The sequence below is a fragment of the Vicia villosa genome, linkage group LG6 (assembly GCF_029867415.1).
Source record: "Vicia villosa cultivar HV-30 ecotype Madison, WI linkage group LG6, Vvil1.0, whole genome shotgun sequence".
Taxonomy (NCBI): domain Eukaryota; kingdom Viridiplantae; phylum Streptophyta; class Magnoliopsida; order Fabales; family Fabaceae; genus Vicia; species Vicia villosa.
The window spans coordinates 29,853,628-29,873,821 of NC_081185.1; the positions used below are offsets into that span (position 1 = coordinate 29,853,628).

The 20,194-nt window shown below is 37.2% G+C and overlaps 2 protein-coding genes across 2 annotated transcripts; one reads left to right on the plus strand and one right to left on the minus strand.

Annotated features, from left to right (window-relative positions):
• Positions 1-10,918: 10,918 nt before the first annotated feature.
• LOC131611392 (RNA-directed DNA methylation 4-like) lies at positions 10,919-14,130 on the plus strand. The gene is made up of 11 exons (XM_058883424.1): positions 10,919-11,034; positions 11,110-11,190; positions 11,271-11,420; positions 11,508-11,588; positions 11,842-11,930; positions 12,118-12,189; positions 12,425-12,555; positions 12,641-12,756; positions 13,475-13,550; positions 13,628-13,698; positions 13,776-14,130. Exons 1-11 carry the CDS (start codon positions 10,953-10,955, stop codon positions 13,895-13,897), a joined length of 1,071 nt encoding a protein of 356 aa, XP_058739407.1. The 5' UTR covers positions 10,919-10,952; the 3' UTR covers positions 13,898-14,130.
• Positions 14,131-17,472: 3,342 nt separating this feature from the next.
• LOC131613470 (uncharacterized) lies at positions 17,473-18,183 on the minus strand. The gene has a single exon (XM_058885138.1). The coding sequence runs from the start codon at positions 18,181-18,183 to the stop codon at positions 17,473-17,475; it is 711 nt and encodes a 236-aa protein (XP_058741121.1).
• Between the last annotated feature and the right edge of the window lie 2,011 nt (positions 18,184-20,194).

A 20,194-nucleotide genomic window follows, 5' to 3' on the forward strand; every position in this document is an offset into this window, starting at 1 on the left:
ATACAGTTCAGTATAAGTCATAGGGATAGGATCAAATTCGACCCTATTACGAATCCGATTCTGGTTAGCAGCTTGAGGTTGAGGAGCTTGAAGTCGCACAGGAGCGACAGCAGCTACATATGGCTGATCACCATTCTGAGGTCTATGACGAGGTCTTCTTCTATCATTCAACACAGCATTAGTCTCATTCTCTTTCTTCTTCTGGAAGCCCCCAAAAGGTTTCTTTGAAGAATCAACAGCAACAGACACTTTTCCTTTCCTGATTCCTTCTTCTAGCCTTTGACCAATTGTTACCAAATCAGTGAAGTTTGAAGACACACTTCCAATCATCTTCTCCCAAAAGAAAGGAGAAAGGGTATCCATGAACAAGCTAGTTAATTCCTTCTCAGACAAAGGTGGTTCAACTTGGGAAGCCAATTCTCTCCAACGTTGAGCATATTCCTTGAAAGATTCCTTTTCCTTCTGAGCCATATTCTGAAGTTGACGACGATCAGGTGCCATATCCAGATTATACTTGTACTGTTTCATGAACGCATCAGCTAAATCTTGGAAATTCTGAACACAACCCTTTTCCAAACTCATGTACCACTTCAACGAAGCACCACTTAAACTGTCTTGAAAGCAATGAATGAGCAAATTCTGGTTGTTGGTGTAAGCAGTCATCTTTCTGTAGTACATGGTCAAATGACTCCTTGGACAAGTATGCCCCTTGTACTTCTCGAACTCGGGAACTTTGAACTTGGACGGCATGACAAGATTTGAAACAAGACCCATATTATCAGCATTCACACTAAAGAAATTGCTTCCTTCCATAGCTCTTAGCCTCTTTTCCAATGCCTGATATTGCTCACGGACTTCTTCAACTTCACCACAATCTCCTTGACTAACACTTCGAGAACCAACAGGACGGTAATCATAGAGAGGATTGTCATAACGAGCTGGAACAGCTTGAACAGTAGTATGAACAACAGGTGGAGGTTCAGAAAAGACCGGAGGTTGGAATATCTGCCTCGAAGTTTGACCCACCATAGAAGCATTGACATATGTTGGAGAGAAATTCTCAGGTAACCCAAATTCTGGCCAAGTAGAAGGTGGCTTCTGAACCTGTAAAGGATCAACAACAGCAGTGGAGACTTCGGAAATAACAGTCCTCTGAGGTGGATCAGTCCTAGCCATCAACACTTGCATCATCTCGGTAAGCTTAATCATGCCTGATTTCAACTCATCAATTTCCATTCTAACTTCCATGTTATGTTTCTCTTGGTCTGCCATTCTTTGTCTGACAGCAGCTCTAGTTCCGTACTTGTGCGGAGGAATCAGCTTGACGGTAGACAGACAACTCTGAAGATGGAGACAGACAAGGATAAGTGTTCTGGACAACCTGGATAAATGCATGAAGTATGCAAATGATGCAATGCAAATGCAATGTTGTTTTTGTTATTGTTTGATTTTCGAGGAATTCAAGTTATTAATTTGTAAACATCAAAGCATGAAGGAAGTAAATCCTAAATTTGATGAAAGCATTGATCAAGTTATCATCAAGATCAATCATCCATTTTGGTGGATTAGGGTTTTCACCCTATCAACACCCAAGATCCATTGAGTTTGATGAAACTTATGATGTTTACAAAGAAAGACCTATGAGTTCCTTGGAAATCAAACGAATGCATGGTTTATGTATCCATCATAATCAAGGTCACACAAACAAGGTTCAAAGTCACGAGCATGGAGTTATGGTTAAAAACCACCCACAAAGGTATGTACTAGGGAATTTTGTACCTGCCAAACGGGTTCTACAAAGGTTCCCAGAGTTTTCAATCTTCTATCGGATACTACCAGCACACACAATTGCTCATGGGCACCAATAATATTCCTAAAAAGACCTCGTCTGAGCGTAGCATCGCATGACAACAAGAACAAATTGGTACTTGAACATGTTTCTGCGCTACATCCTAAAAAAGGCTTAGATGGGTAAAAAGGGTTCTAGGTCATTCAGCTTCTACGGACACTCACTATTGAAAATAATAGCGTTCTTACGATAGCTCGTAACAACATCTACTACCTTCCATGAGGCCTCCACTGATTGGGGTTCCACCATATGATGTTCATGTTAAGGATCGCTCCTGACATGCAACTATTGGTCTTACCACCTCCTATCTCAAGTTACTCACAAAAGTTCGGGTTAGAACTTTATCTCATATCACAAGGTATCACCCAAGTAACCACATAAACAGATAAGAATATATACAAAATAAGATATATACAAAAAGAAAAAGCAAACAATAAGCAATAACATAAACACACAGATAAACAAAATAGGCTAAACCCACTTAAGAAAGTCCCCAGCAGAGTCGCCACTTTTCTGTAGCGGCAAAAATTTGAGTTTAAGTCATTTGGTTAACTTAAATCGTTAAAAAGCAAGAGTCGCCACCGAACTTTTTTAATTCCAAAAGAGGAAAGGGAAAAAAACTCGAAAAAAACCACAAAAGAAAACTGGATACGGGGGTTGGTTATGTAAGGGGAAGGTGTTAGCACCCCTCACATCTGTGGTACTCCACAGGAACCTTTTGAAAATCTGTGTTTATGTTAAAACCATTTTGTTTGCTAAAAGGAATGAGAAAAGAAATATATATACAAAAAAGGTTATTTACAAAAGTTTGCTCGGCAAGACGTTGTGTCTTGTGCCTACATACCTCCTCAGTGCAATGGAGAAGTCAGAGCATTTGTAGTTCTGCTCAAAAGTTTTGAAAAAAAAAGTTTTATTGAAAACAAGTTTTAAAGGGAAAAAAGTGCAAGGGCACAAAAGAGTTTAAAGAAGATCACATGACAAAAGTCAAGGTTTTATTATGAAAAAAAGTTTTGAAAACAGGTCGATGGCGGTGCACAAGACACTCGACTTACAAAGAGTTGGTTGGGAGCTTGGTATATGGACCAAGTAATGCGGGGGTGAACATTTTATTTAAAAAGATGGAAAGAAGTAAATAAAAACATACAAGCTCATACGGGTAAAATCCATACAAACAAGCATACAAGTTCAAGCATAAAGGGATGAACATGAAAGAGGTAAAATAAGAGTGTACGTGCAAGTGTGGTTGATGGCGATGCGTGGAGTGCAATCGACTTATGGTAGAAAACGGCTAAGAACCTAATTTTAGTTTGAAAAACGGTTAAAACATGCAAGCAATAATAAAGCGGTAAAGGAAAGCGGTAAAATTATTACAAGGCCTCGGGGATGGGGATTACACACTTAACGAATGGGGATGAAAATAAACTACGAATTATTACAACCCAATCGAAAAATAAAGCGGAAAATAAAAGATAATATATACAAAAATTAAAATTAAAATAAATTATAAATGTCCAAAAGCAATATCCAAGAGCTCAATGATAGTAATACCTCACAAAAGTCAAGAAAACATTAGCAACGGATATATATAATGATGCATGAGTAAATGACAAAGATATACTAACAAATATTAATCAAAATTAACTAAAGAGAAAATAACAATAAGCATATTAAATCCAAAAAAAGAAATTAAAATAAGCAACATATTTTTGGTATTTTAAATATGAAAAATAAAATCTAATTCTAAGCATGTTTTTGGTATTTTTTAAATATGAGAAATTAAACTAATCAATTATCATGAGAAACTAAACTAATCAATTAACATGAGAAAATAAACTAACAAAATTAACTTAACAAAATATTTTTTATATTTTTAATATGCAAATAAAATGAAAATCTAAGTATTAAAATATTTTTGTATTTTTTTTTATATTGAAGACTAAAACAATTATCAAAATAAAACTAAAGAAGACAATAGAATTAAAATGGACTTAGAACAAGCAGTAGAATGGGGTGCAAGTAAATAAGATTCGCTGGCCCAAAATCTATAGGCTCAAGAAAATCAGAAAAACTCAGACTAAAGGGGGTGCGCTGGACTATACAGCGGTGTAGCCAGTAAAACGAGTTGGGCCGGATCAACACAAGCCCAAAAGCAAATCAAATCAGTCCCAAGGGGGGTCTATGCGTGACAACAGGGTGTTAAAGATCAGCAAAACAAAATGGGCTTAATCAAATCATGCCCAACATTAACATTGGGACAAAACCCTAATGAATACATGAGGGACCGTCCGTCCTCTTTCTCACGTTCCTCTCTCACTCTGTTCCGATTCTCACTCACACTCTGCTCTGTTCATCTCTCGTTCTGTTTCTAATCCTCACTCATAAATCTCATTTCATATTTTCTTTCTCAACATGTTATCAAATCTCAAACGAAAAACAAAAACAACAAATCAATCTCACCAATCGATTCTCAAACATCTCTCACTCACAAATCAAACAAATGAAAAAACGAGAAAATCAACACAAACTTCACACATCAAACCAATCCATATAGCATATGATGATACAACAAATACTCAGTTCAAAAGTTCGCAAAATCAACAACAACAACAAAAACGGAATCAACATTATGGGTTCGTATAAACAAGTGAAAGTAAAGAAGAGTTAATCGATTTGAAGTTACCGGGTCCGTGGAGCCGATGCGTGTTGTGTTGATTGATCTCGCGTCAGTGATAACTTGTTCGATGAAGGATCTGCTTCGTTGATGTCAAGCTATTCTGCTCTGAGTTCGTTGAAGATGCGAATCGGTGGATGCGGCTCGATGGTTGTTGGTGATCTGCAAGCGGTGTTGAGTATCGATTCTACAGATTTGGTTGTTGTGTCCGTGTTGCAAAACCGGTGACGTGCGATGACGCGATAACTTGTTCGATGAAGGATCTGCTTCGTTGATGTCAAGCTATTCTGCTCTGAGTTCGTTGAAGATGCGAATCGGTGGATGCGGCTCGATGGTTGTTGGTGATCTGCAAGCGGTGTTGAGTATCGATTCTACAGATTTGGTTGTTGTGTCCGTGTTGCAAAACCGGTGACGTGCGATGATGATAGCTTGAGTTGAAGAAGCTGCGGTTTATGCGGATGGAGGTTTTGAGTTTTGTGGTGATTTGTTGATGTGCGGTGTCGCGTGAGCCTTAGCGTCGCAGAATGGATCACGCCGGTGTTGAAGGATATGTGGATCCGCAAGGTGTTGTGATTTGGTTGAAGGTTTTGAAGGAGATATGAAATTGAAAGTGTTTGGTTCTGAGAAATTTCTGAGTGTAAATGATGTATGAAGGTTTGTATGTATTATGAGGTGAAGTCGGTGATGAACGAAGAAGGTTGGTGTTTGAAGTTTAATGGAAGCTGAAGGTTATATGGTGAGTGATTGTTATGAACGGCGGGGAATTATTTGTTTCTCAGAACTTTGGAGGAAGCATTGTGGTTGTATTTTGGCAGAGTTTTGATACAATTTTCTTCCTCCGTTTGAATGTGTGATTGCATCTGTTTATATAGAATCATGAGAGTGAGGGTATCATGGTCTTTGTGATGAAGAAAAAGATAAGATCAAAAAGGGATCCGATGGAAATTGTGAGATGAGAGAATCAAAGTTTGTTAGAGGTGGATGAGCAAGTGCTGATTTCGTGGGATTTTGGAGAGGAAAATGTGTGCAAAACGCCTGAAAGGCTTTGTGAGAAAAATGCAAGTTTGTTGGAGTTTTTGTCTTATTTGATTATCTAGAAGTTGTGATGTCATGAAATGGTGAATGAAATACTCTTGCTGTTGAAATCGTGACTTTTCTCCCTTGGCTTCACTAGTGATTTTTGGACCAAACAAACAATTGGATCAAACAAAGTAAATGGGCTTGTAGTCTTCTTTGTATTCAATGGGTTAGACTTTTATTTGCACTACCTAATAAGAAAAAAGAAAGTACAAACAAATAATAACCAAACAACAACAAAAAAAAAATGATTTAAAATTTTAATAAAAATTCAATCTAAAAATAAATTGAATTAAGATTAAAATATTAAAGTCATAAAAGGGTTAGTAGGAAACAAATATTATTAATCGAACAAAAAAAATGCATGTGATGAATGTATATATATATATTTTTTTAATTTTTTGAATGAGAATGATGCAAATGAGTACTACATATAAATTTTTTTGGATTTTTGAGATAAAATAAGAATACTAAATGTAAATGATGTAGATAAAAAGTCGGGGCAAAATTTAGGGTACAACACATTGTTGTTGCCCCGGAATTGAAATACATGCTAAATTTCGATTTAATTCATGATAATTGGTTCCTTAACCTTGTTGACATATTTCCAAGACATCGGTACTGCATTTGTCCGCTTTTTCGACCATTTTTCCATGCATTTCTTTGTCGAGTGCATTGCTTCCTCGTATTTGATTTCATGCTTCTGAAACATGTTCGCTTCATATTTCTTCATGATTCACCCTTGTTTTGTCTTGCGATTTCTTGTTATTTCTAATAATTTTGCTATCTTATGCAAGGAATTGTCTCTTTTGAGACTTGTATATACACTATTTATTGCTTTGCATGGATTTTGATTTTCTTGCAGGTGAATTATTCAGATATGTATGACGCGCATTCTGACTTGTGATTCGCTTTCACACCGATTCTTTTATGCTTATTTCAGATGATTAAACTTTCTGACTTGCTCTGTTATTGATGACAGCTTACGCGAAGTTCTTCGGGTTTCTTGCTTTTTGCTGCTTGCTTACTACGAATTACTATCCCTTCGATAATGATTCTTGTTTCCCTTTTATTCTTTCTCGCATCATCCGTTGCCATGAGAAACATGATAGACATTCATTTTTTCCTTTTTAAATTCCATGAGAAGTAGGATTGGGATTCCTTGCCACTTGGAGGGTATACTAGAAGTCCTCAAAGGAGTCTCTATTTTGTGTGTTTACTTTTGTGCTTGCAGGAGTCAATGATGTCGTAAGACCTCATCGAAGGCAACATCGTTAAGTCCTCTTTGGTAGGCAAGTGGAAAGGGTCTATAATCGACCCCCACCTGTTTCATCGAGTCGTTCAGTTAGCGCGTGTTACTCGCCATTTCTTTTGAACTCGTCCCCCGATCTTGTTATCAAGTTCGTTAAATGGAAAAGAATCCTGCAATTGGATCCCCACAGTTTTTGTCTAGCTCGCGTCGCCCGACGCTGATGCTTTTTGCACAAACGCACAAGAGACTATTCCTCTTTCTTCCCATGATAACTTGTTTGCCTTGGAGGACTTGCCTCATTGGCTAAAGCTCCCCATTTTCCTACTTTCTTTTGCTTGTTTGCCTCGGAGGACTTGCCCCGTTGGCTAGAGCACTCCCCTGCCCCCGGGTCACTACCTCGGTAGTTGTTTGCTTGACGAGTGGTGCTCGATTGTATGCTTATATGATTGTGATTCCTGTTCACCCACCTGACATGTATGGTTGTTACATAAATGATATGATTGTGATTCCTAATCACATGCTTGTTTGTGATTCCTGTTCGCTTGTTATTTGTGATTCCTGTTCACCTTGTGATTCCTGTTACCACACCTCACATGTATTCCTGTTACATATTTTCCATACTTGTATGCCTGTTACATGTATGTTCTCTGATTGTGATCCCTGTTTACATATTATGCATGTATGTCTGTTACATGTATGTTATCTGATTGTGATTCATGTTCACACTTCACATGTATTCTTGTTACATGTTTGTCTTACTGGTTGGCTTTTTCATGCGTGTATGCCTGTTACATGTATGTTATCTGATTGTGATTCCTGTTCACATTGTGATACCTGTTCACACACATTACATGTATTCCTGTTACATGTTTTACCTGTGATTCCGGTTCGTCTACCATGTTTTATTTATGATTCCTGTTCGCACACTTATTTGTGATTCCTGTTCACATGTTCTATCTGTGATTCCTGTTTGTATGCTTATTTGTGATTCCTGTTCACATGTTATGTTTGCAATTCCTGTTCGCCTGCTTATTTGTGATTCATGTTCACATTTTATATTTGTGATTCCTGTCCGCCTGCTTATTTGTGATTCCTATTCACATGTTTTATCTGCCATTCCTGTTTACACGCTTAATCTTGATACTTGTTCACATGTTATATTTGTGATTCCTATGCTTATTTGTGATTCATGTTCACATGCTTATTTGTGATACATGTTCACATGCTTATATGTGATGCTTGTTCACATGCTTATTCATGATACTTGTTCACATGCTTATCTGTGATGCTTGTTCACATGTTCACATGTCTATATGTGATGCATGTTCATATGTCTTAGCTTAGGTGCTTGATTCCGTCTTACTAGGAGATGTGGGCTGAGATAGAAACCAAACGTAGTTAGCCAAACTATGACGCTCTGATTTCTACATTGCACGTTGGAGGTACGTAGGCATAGGGTACGAACGCCATATAGAGCGAATTTTCTCTTTATCTTGGTTATCTTTTCATTGCATGTTCCCTCAGTATATTACATGTCTCACACACACACACACACACACACACACACACACACACACACCCTTAGATTATAAACTAGCAAGAGTGGTTCTTGTGGAGTACCACATACGTGAGGGGTGCTAATACTCTCTCTTTGTGTAACTGACACCCTTACCCGTTCTTTGTTCGTGAGACCTTGTTGTTTTCTTTTAGGTTTTCTTTGATGTTTTCCTTTCCCCCCGCGTAGGATAAATAAATGTTCAATGGCGACTTTATTGTTTTTGATGAGTTTTCCAGTTGCTTCAGTAACCCTTCGACGGATGAAACCTTTAACTTGACGTATATGAATAACAGTTTTAGGGTTTTTCGATCCTGCCCTTTGTTTAAGGACCCTACTGATTATTTAGGCTGGTTAGAGAAGATAAAAAAGAAGAAATCCCAAGTCTGAAAAGACATTAGTATTTTAAACTTGATTCAACTATCGAAAACAGGGTCTGCCTATTGCCAAACCATGTTAGTTTCTTCTCAATATCTCTGGGATAACACCCATCATACCTTTCATCTTCCTTATGGAATGATGACATCCACAAGGGGTGAAATAAGAAATTTCCTTTTTTATACGGTTCTCTTAAATCGATTTATTTACACACCCTTAAATGTAAACAAAGATGGAGAATAGTTGAACTCATACAAATTCAGGCTTAATGATTCCTGAAATAAAATATGTAGAGCATACTTATAGTTATTGGTTCAGATCATCAGTTTCGTGGTTCATAAAAACTAAAACCGATAACCGAACCAAACCACATCGATTTTCATTGATTCAGTTCGACTTTGGAACCAAACCAAAATCAATCAACTTTTTTAGTTTGGTTTAGTTTAAATTCTCCGTTTAATTGGTTTTTTTTATCCACTTACACCCATATAAAAATTGAGAATTTCTTTCTTCACCTCCCTATGGGGCTGACCCCCAGCGAAAACCCCTAAATACCCCTACTTCGAAAATGCATTTCCGAAGTAAATTTTTCACTATTTCGGAAATGCATTTCCGAAATATTTTTTTTTTCAAAATTTTCCCAGAATTCGGAAATGTACTTCCGAAAATATCAAATAGGGGTGTTTTTGGAGATGTATTTCTAAAAACACCCATTTTTAATGGTTTCGAAAGTATACTTCCGAAAGAAGGCAAAGTTGTTTATAGGTCTCTACTATACATCCATTATATGATCCTTTGTCAGTTCTCTCAATGGTGGGATCCATTGTCCCCTCCAAACTGACATGATATGGTTTTAGCCTTAGAGAATTTCTAGTTTCTACTACTTTCTTTTTAGCTTCTACCTGCAGTTTCTGACCTAGAATATATCAAATATTTTACTATATTACTTACTAGGGGTGGACAAAGTTTTAAGTATGTTAGACAAAGTCTTTAGTTTTTATTTACAATTTTAATAATAATATGGAAAGAAAAGATAGACTCAAAATTTTCACTATGCCTAGCCTATGCATGATTGACGGTACACATTAATTATTATTAGTCTTATTTTTGACAGAGTAATTAAGAGCATCCACATCCATGCTACCCAAGTTAGTGGTATAAGTGGACCCTACTTAATTTATTATATTTTTTTTATACTTTTACCACTTCACTAAATTTTCCAAACATCCATACCACTCACTTAAAATTCTAAATTGGGTACCACTTGTCTCACAATTATTTTAAGCTACGGTACTTTTCTTTGGCAACGGTGGTTTAGAAATTTGGTCCAATTTATTTTAAGTAATAATATTTTCCGACACATGGTGGCTTAAAAACACAATGCTACCACCGATGTGTATGCTCTAATGTCATTTGCTTGGAAGAGTTGAAATGACAATTTATTATTTTACTAAATTAGTACTTTTTTCAAGAAATGCATTTCCCCAAGCTTTTCCACTTCAGCTTTTCAACTTTCTTCTACACATCATCACACAAACAAGGTAAAATCAAATGGAAACCGAGTTCTTTAAAGCATATATTTCTTCTCATTAATTTTTTATTCCATTGCTATTTTTTAAAATCAAGAAACAAATGAACTCTTTTTTCGGAAATGCACTTTCGAAACCCAAAAAATGGGTGTTTTCGTAAATGCATCTCCGAAAACACTTTTTTTTGGTGTTTTCGGAAGTGCATTTTCGAAATCAATTTTTTTTCAAAAAAAAATAATTTCGGAGATGCATTTCCGAAATAAAGGGGCATTTTGGGGTTTTCAGCGCGGGTGACCAAGAAGACTAGGAGGTGAATAAAAAAATTTTCGAAAAATGAATGTATTGAATTGTGTTAAATTTTTTAAAGTGAAAAACAAAATCATTAAATTTTATTTTATTTGAAACACAAGCTCCCCAACCAAACTAAAGTACTACATAAATAAACGCGTCAAATCGAGTCAATTTTGACATTAAATTGCGGGTTTGGATAAAAGATTGGTCAACCTGGGTCCAACCCAACCCGTTAAATTGCTTTCGCTAACCATCACTAAGTTATAAATAAGCAGTTTTTTTTCCTTGTAGAAGATTGATTTGTGCTTGGTATCAGTATCACTATCAAGCAACTCCTCCATCTGAAACCCATGCGGAGTCTCGATCGCAACAATATGACCGAAAGCTCTCTGTCTTCACTTCCACGCAAACTTGTCGTCGTCATGCTCAATCGTAAACCCTCTCACTATTTACTTCACGCTTTATTCAACCCTACCTTGTTATAACATTTTTGCATTCACAATGTAGCCTTGGAAATCAATGAGAAGTCATTGAAGCGCACTCTATCGGATTTTAGAAATCTATCAATCTCCGATTCTTCTCCAAACGGTATGCTTCTATTCTATTCTATTCTTTTTCTCTCAATTCTTTTTACTATTTTCGTTATGAACGGTAAAGTCGCAATGTAGGGTTGGAAACCATTGAGAGGCCATTCAAGCGTCCTCTATTGGACCCGAAAATAACCGTGACAGATAGCTCTTCGGTTACTGGTTCTCCATGCAAGCGTGTGTTCGTTAGGGTCAAACGAAAACCCTTTCAATCTCCACTTGATGCTTTATGTAATCCTCCCTTCTCCTTTTGTTTTTCTCATTCAACAATGCTTTTTTGGATTTTACTTTTATTCTTACATGACATTTTCTATCTAGGGTTGGAAATCAACAAGATGCCATTGAAGCATCCTCTCTTGGATTTTGGAAATCTATCCATCCTCAATTCTTCTCAAAACAGTATTCTGTTTTTCTCTTTCTCTCTAATGTTTTGTTTTGTTCCAGAGAATTGATAGCAACGCTCTCTTTTCAACACTTTCTTATTGGTTGTAATATGTGTGGGTCCCTCATTTTGAAAATAGGTCCCACGTAAAGTGGTAGGATCCACACATATTACAATCAATAAGAGAGCGAAAGTTTGAGAGAGTGTTCTTAGCATTTCTGTTTGTTTTATTATCACTCCCAACAATGTAATTCCTCTTTTCCTTTTTAGTGGAACTTCATAAGAAGCTGGTTTTGGTGCAACATGTCAAGACAATAAGCAGCCCTGAGGACACTTTAGATATTGTGCACTCATTTCTGGTTAGTATCCCATCTAGATCATCATGTACAATTCTTTCTCTGTATGATATACGAATGTCGTGACGTGTTTGTTTTTGAATTTAAACCTTCCCCTCTCACGGGAATTTGTACTTCATTTATAACATCATTGCACTGTGATTTGATAATATGAATACATAATATCTTGTTGATTGGCTTGTTTTTCAAGGAACCTCATTCCAGAAGTGCTTCTGAATCTAAGTCGAAAGTTGGGAAAAGAAACAACTTCAAAAAAGTTAATGTAACTCTCTCTTCTTGACTTCTTATATTTCTTCTATTTATGCTTAATATAGTAAGTTAGATTAGTTTGATAAAAAATTGTTCTATTTCTTTCATTTATAGCGTCTCCTTAATTTTTTGTGAAATAATCTAATATGAGACTCTGATGGGACGGAGGGAGTATATTCAGAGATTGGAGTAATTTATCTAACAAGTTTGCTTGCACAATTTCTTTTATGCCTCATTGTATCTCGCAGTCTTCAGCTATAGATGATCGCTTTAAGCAAATAAGGAAGACAGCAGATGAAAATGCATTACTGAAAATATGCCAGTTTTATGACATTGTTCGTGTTGACTCTGAAGAAAAAGTTAAAGAGGTGCAAAAGGAGTAAGTATTTCCAGCAAAGTTTGGTCATTATCTTTGTATATGAATAATTGTCATAAAGAAACACTTATCCTGTGAAATAATGCAGAGATGTCTCCTCGGAGGATCAAAGACTTTTGGCTAATTTCATCCCTCTACTGATAGATGTTATTCCTAAGGCTGCTGCAGAGATTGAAGCTGACATAAGTGTTCATTCTAAACAAGGTTATTACTTGTTGTTTAGTTGCAAACTACAGATCTTGCTACCTTTTCCTCAAGTTGCATTTATTTTATTTAAATAGTTGATGTATGATAGAAAAGTTCTGCTCAAAATAAAGATAAAATTTTATCGGACAACTGTAAGACGAAAGATGTTGTACGTGACAAAATACTGGGCGATAATGAACCAATGAGAAAATAAACTAAGTATAACAAAGATGAAGATATTGTGCTAGATGTGCGATAAGACTATATAAGATAAGATTAGAAATGTCAAAATTAGAGACCATGTTGGAATAACATCTATAGAAGAAAAGATGGTGGAGAATGGGTTTAGGTGGTTTAGACTTGTAGAGATAAGATTTGTTGATTCTGCAGAAGGAGAGTAGATCAGAAATAGCTAGAGGTAAAAGACCTAAAAACTATAAAAGAAACTATTAAAAAATATTTCAAAATTAACGAGTTGGTTCGGAACATGATATTTGATTTGATAGAGTATTATGACATAGTTTGATCTATGTAGCCGACTCCTCTTCGGGCACATAGATCAGGGAACATCTTTTCTCAAAAAAGAAAAAGTTATCTTCTGGCATTTTATCAATGCTATATTTTCATGAATACTTCCAAAAGTTATTTGAAATTTGTGGTTGCTGACCTACTCACTTGTATCTAAGCTGTTTCTATTTACATGGTTATGGTGCACTGTGTTATGTGACATATACAGGACACTATGTTTATGACCTTTACACTCTGACGGATGAGAGGATGGAAGAAGAAGATTCTTCAAATTCATATCCACTGTGGGTATTTCATTTATAAATGTTTAATCTGATTTCTTATTCTTGCTTCTTGACACTGTTGTGCATCTCTGACTTAGAGTTCAAGTTGAAGATGAACATTTTTATGATGGACCTGACGATTCGGATTATGAAACTGACCACTCAGATGGTATTTCCCCGTGTCTTTTTTCACATTTACCGTTAATTTAGACCACTATTGATTGAAAACTAATTTACACTTGTCAGATGTAGACACTTCAGGGATTGATTATCCGGCCAAGTTTTCGGAAGAAGAAGGTTCTGAGTGTGAATCTGAAGAAAGAAAGCATGACAGCTCTTGTAATGAATTGTTAGATGAAAATATATAGGCAGTGATGCTGATCTGGTGGATGATGAACATTGTTGGTAGTCTTACCAAACGAAGCCATCAGATTTTACACTAGATTGATGTTTTGATGTTTATAGCATTGCTTAGTTTGTTGACTTGATGCCTTGTATATTCGAGGCTAGGGATGGAAAAAAGAATCAAATTCAATGGGGGTATTCGCAAAGACAGCTGTTATGAGGGTTGGTTATTAGCCCATGAAATGGTTTGAATCTAGATAGCTATAAAACTAGAAGATTAACTTCATCAACAATAAAATCCAAGATTAACTTCATCAACAATAAAAGTATCTTTTCTTGTATATAACTATAAAACTAGAAGTATACGTTGTGTTTTTTTTTTTTTTTTTTATAAACAAGAGGACCAAAGCCCGAAAGAAAGAAAAAACTACACAGCTACCACTCGAAGGGTAGATAAACCAGAGGAATCTTTGTGAATAAGGTTCGAGAGAAAATCAGGAACTTCATCGTAAACGTTACAACCGGTCTTCAAACGGCGCCTAACTTTTGCTAACTCATCCGCAACACTGTTTGCTTCTCGAAATGTATGATCAAACTTCACAACATCATGCTTGGCCATTAAAACGCGAATTTGCCGAATTAGAGCCAAGTCGGAATCACCACTATTCTCTTTATTCAAGATTGCACTAACAACTCTCTTAGAGTCAGTATTAATAATGACTTTTCCAAAACCTCTTGAGGAAGATAATTTGAGACTTTCATAAACTCCCCAAACTTCAGCCATAAACACATTACAGACTCCAATAAACTTGGAGAAACCACAAAGCCACTTGCCGTGATCATCACGAATAACACCGCCACAGCCAGACAGATTGTCGGTGTCGCAAGAACCGTCCACGTTGATCTTAACAAAAGAGGGTTCAGGAGGTATCCATTTGATTTCTTCCAATGACGAATTTTTCCCCACAATGGACTGATGCCAAGACATGGATGAAGTATAATCTCGAATCCGATTCGCTATGCTGCTCCCAGTGTTATACGGTCTAGAATGGTCTTCCTTATGAATATCTTTATTCCTCCATGTCCAAATAGCATGACATCCAGTAGCCCAAGTATTACACCAAGTGCTGTTACTGCCATGACTAAGCAAATTATCATGGATCCACTCCTGAAGAGTACCTGCAAAAAAACTAAACCATAAGTTAGTTGGGACCAAGCTATCCCATGTTTTCTTAGCAATCGGGCAGTCTCGCATGGCATGTAACGTCGACTCGCAAACATCCCCGCACAATTGACAAGTAGCAGCTCCTATACAACAAAGGCTCTTACGATAGTTTGTCATAAGCCTATCATGCGTAAGCAACCAAATGAAAACTTTCACACGTTCTGGAACTTTAAGTTTCCAAATCTTAATCCAGATTTATACATTCTCGTCAACAGAGGCCTCCTGAAATTTCCGGTACATATGGCTGACAGAGAAGTAACCATCATTAGAGCCCACAAATTGGAGCTTATCGTCGGTGTCCTGATCCATTGGCGGCAGAGCTGCTTCAATGGCCAGGTGAAGGGGGGAAGAAATCCAGCCATCCAAAAGCTGCCAGTTCCAATTACCATCAGTGCTGATTAAGTCACAAACTTTTGCATTTTGAAGATCACGAGGAATATCTAAATTATAATCGGCAATGCACTTGCCGGTATCTAACCAACAATCATTCCTGGCATGGATAGTATGTCCGTTACCGATGTTCCAAATACAAGAATCCTGCAGGTCTGATATGGCTTTCACAATGTTTCTCCATATATGTGAGTCTGTTCTGCGGCTTCTAATGGCAGGCTGACAGTCTTTCAGCAGGTATTTGCCGCAGAGAACTTCACACCACAGATCAGAAGAGTTGTTCATCATTTTCTAGCTTAACTTCATAATGCAAGCTTGGTTCATAATCGCAAGATCTCGAAGACCCAGCCCACCATGATCCTTATGACGCATAACTGTCTCCCACCCAACAGCATGCATTTTCTTCTTGATATCAGTATCGCCCCACACGAAATTACGCTGCAATTTTTGGATCTCATTGATACACGCTTTAGGAATTAAGTTTGTCATCATGGGATAAACAGGAATTGCTTCAATAACACTCTTAGCCAGCGTAATTCTGCCCTCCATAGACAGAGTACGAGTTTTCCAATTCGCCAACTTGGAAGAAACTTGGTCTATGAGATACTGGTAATCTTGCCTTTTGATAGCTTTTCCACTTAAAGGAACTCCAAGATATTTTCTAAACTTATTAGTTTCACGGAAACCAGATAAATGAGAGAGTTTCTGCCGCACATTTCTTTTGACATTATCTGAGAAAAGAATACTAGATTTAGCTGTACTCACTTCCTGACCAGAAAGCTTGCAAAAAGTATTCAGGGAATTTAAAACACAATTCATTTGATCTTCCTTAGCTTCTCCGAAAAGAAGGAGATCGTCTACAAACATTAAGTGGGATATGGTCAAGCCATTGGTACCTAATTTCACACCATTCCAACTCTTCCTGCTGACTTCATGTTCAATAATGTGGGAGAGTTTATCCATACATAGAACAAAGAGATATGGAGACATCGGATCTCCTTGACGAATACCACGCTGCGGGCGAAAGAAATCACCTCTATTACCATTCCAATTGATGTTAGATACAACACTCGTGGCACCATGCATGATGAGGTTAACCATATTATCAGGAAGACCAATTTCAACAAGAGTTCTCCTGATAAACTCCCAATTAATCTTGTCGTATGCCTTAGCCAGATCAATCTTAATAGCGAAAAAACCTTTCTTTCCTTTTTTCTTGACCATGCTATGCATAACTTCCGTGGCAATAATAATGTTCTCTTGAATTGCTCTCCCGGGTACAAAACCAGTTTGATACGGAGAAACAAGATACGACATGAGAGGTTTTAGTTTCTCTACTAAAACCTTGGTGACAACTTTGTATATGGTATTGCATAAGGATATAGGCCAGAGTTGACTCACAAGATTTGGTTGACTAGTCTTCGGAATCAAACAAATATTTGTTTTGTTAACCTCACTAATATCGCTAGGGTGCTTCCAGACCTGCTGCATAAATTTGCACATATTATTCCCCACAATCTCCAAATCCTTTTGATAGAAACCTGCATGGAATCCAGCTGGACCCGACGCCTTCCACGGCTTCATTAGAAACAAGGCCCTCTTAACTTCTTCCACTCTAATGTCCTCGTTAAGCTGGGAGATAGTATTGCTATCGAGCTTTGGAAAGGTGATCTCAGTTTGGAACCACGGGCACCACATATTTAGGCACCTGAATAAGCCCTTGAAATAATTAGTGACCAACTGCTGTAGACTATCTGGATCCTCCACCCACTTCCCATCATCATCTTTGAGCATCATAATTCTATTCCTCTTCCTTCTAGTAATAGCTTTCATATGATAATACTTCGTATTACGGTATCCATCCGCTAACCAACTGGCTCTCGATCTTTGGAACCACATCAACTCTTCCTGTTTCAGAATAGTGCTAAGTTCTGACTGCAAGTTCGCCTCTAAACGTTTCATGCCACCATAATTATAATGCAGCTACAGATTTTTCTGAATGCCATTCAACCGTCGCATGAGTTCAGCTTTTTTTCCTTCAACTTCATCAAAAGTGTCATACTTCCAATCCTTAATACCATCTCTAGTGTTTTTGAGATTCCGCGTCATGGAATAATCGTTATTCCAAACTTGCTGGAGCATGTCATGATAAGAGTTATTTAGGAGCCAAGCATTTTCGAACCTAAATGGCTTATTAGGCTTGTTATGAATATCCATAGTAGGAACGACGAGGATAGGATGATGATCCGAGAATTCGACCCGAACCAGAACTTTAACAATCGCATCAGGAAAACACCATCTCCAATTGTCATTACTTAGGGCTCTATCAAGTTTTTCATAAATACGTTGACCACCATGGAAAATTGGGCCACGCCATGTGAAATTCGGACTTTTAGCTTCAAGATCATTCAGGTTGCAATTTTTAATTCTATTACGGAACAAGGCACATCTGCTTTGGGACGGTTGTAATCCACCCTTTTTCTCTGTGCTCGCAGCTATATCATTGAAATCACCTTCTAGGAGCCACAAATCATTGGCAGTAGTAGAGATATTTGACAACTCTTCCCACAACAGTTTCTTATCATTCTCATTAGGAGTAGCATACACCGCGGTAAAGAGGTACTCCTGATTTTGATTAGTTCTTACTCGGAGATGAATAAACTGGTTGTTGCTTTTACATAGATTTACAGTCATTAACCTGGACTTCCACACCACTACAATGCCTCTAGAAAAACCTCTATTTTCCACAATCTCCTTTTCATCATAGCCCAACTTCTCAAAGTTATTTTTTTAGCAAATTTGGATTGCATATAGTTTCCAAAATTGCCACCATAGAAGGATTATACATACCTATGTAGTATTTACAATATCTGTAATAAGACTTGCTAGCTGCACATCTGCAATTCCAAACCAATATCTTATTTGGTGTATTAATCATAAGAAAATTGAGTAGAACAAAAAACATACAGTCTTAAGCTCCTAAGGGAGTCTCTTCAACAACCTCCATTGTAAGTTCAACCTCACTTTCAATGGTAGTTCCTTCACTAGTATTCACGACAGTTTGATTTTTTGTACTGATATTGTCAAATTCAGAACCACTGTTTATGCCAACTGTGTCAGGAGGTTCATCCACTTTATTGTAATCCTCCTCTTGATCATGCATGCTTCCTAATATCGAAATGACATTAGTAGTAGCTGCGTGGATGTTTTGATCGGTGGAGTTTCTAGACTTCAAAGTATAATCCTTCTGTTGCAAATTATACATACTAGATTGGCTTTCTGTATTACTATGCCAAAGGTTATTCTTGCCAAATAAATCTTCTAAGCCTTTCTTGCTAATACTGCTAGCTTTCTCCTTGGTGTGAATACCTCCTCTTGTGGACAAAGTAATGACTTTGCTTATAGTAGACAACTTCTTCTCTTGCGCTTTCTTTTTTGTTTTACTAATTCGCTCCTTATTTTACCACTATTATGCATTTTGATCTCCCCTTTATTAATTTCCATGTTGTTCAAAGACTGAACTAGCTCATCACTACTTGCTCCCCCTTTCTTACTCGTGTCAGCATTTCCCTGTTTATTTCCCAAAATGGAAATATTCTTTTCCATTCTATCTTCATTGCTTCTATTGTTATCTTTCTCCTCTTGATTAATTGTAATAGCACCGTCATTAAAATTGTCCCTAACAGGTTCTTTCCCCAATAAAGCCTCCAAATCGCCATTCAATGCATTAAATCGGGATCCCCCTATTATTGGAATACTTGTGATTGTCTTCGGATTATTGTCCTCCCCGCTTTGATGATCACCGGATTTTTTTTACCACCGCTGAGGTTAGAGATACCCTCATTCTCTTTTCCTTTCTGCGTACGTTTTGGCTTTTGAGCAACTACCCAGGGGCCTTTATTTTCACAATCCGGACTGTTTCTAGCATTGAGATTGTTGTTAGACACAATTCCACTCTGCCGACCATTCTCATATACCCCCCCTCTCCCTCCTTGATCCTCCAAATTTATCTCAGCACTATTTGGACAAGCTTCTTTGTAATGACCAAATTTCCCACAAATCGTACATAGCAGGTGCAGACCTTCATATTCAACCTTATACGACCGGTCTTGGATCATAAACATAGCTACTAGTGCCTTTGTCAAATCAATCTCTACGCAAATACGAGCATATTTTCCACGAGCCTGCATGACCGTATTTTTGTCGACTTTGATTGTTTTCCCTATCTTATTCCTAATGTAGTGTAGAATACTGCAATCGTAATACTCAACGGGTAGTTCTGAAATTCTTACCCAAACCGCAACAGCTTTGATGGTATCACTTTGGGGATGGAAATTCGGACATCATTCCTTAACAGTTAAGTAATGATCGTAAATGAACCAGGGGCCATTCATTAACGCCGTCATATGATCTTGATCATGGGTGAAATTGACAAGATAATAATCATTACTTAAATCTATAATGTTTATTATTCCTTTCTTAACCCACAGTTGCTTCAATCTCGTCTCCAAGGCCTTATACCCAATTCTTCGTCCCAACAGCTTAACAATCACAACACGTTTCCATGGTTTCTGAATCCGCTTCTCCTCCGCTCTAGACAAAATAAACAAAGGACAGTCATATCCTCCTATTTTTTGATCCACAACTCTTATTGCTTCCACTCCTTCTTCTTCATCTTCCTCGCTTTCCCAGTCAAAACTTTTAT

Excerpts from the sequence above, each read along its gene's own strand:
- LOC131611392 (XM_058883424.1), top strand. The coding sequence starts at position 10,953 with ATGCGGAGTCTCGATCGCAACAATATGACCGAAAGCTCTCTGTCTTCA. Across the intron at positions 11,421-11,507 it reads ATCTCCACTTGATGCTTTAT|GGTTGGAAATCAACAAGATG; the intron begins GTAATCCTCCCT and ends TTTTCTATCTAG. Across the intron at positions 13,699-13,775 it reads TGAAACTGACCACTCAGATG|ATGTAGACACTTCAGGGATT; the intron begins GTATTTCCCCGT and ends TACACTTGTCAG.
- LOC131613470 (XM_058885138.1), bottom strand. The coding sequence starts at position 18,183 with ATGACTGTAAATCTATGTAAAAGCAACAACCAGTTTATTCATCTCCGA.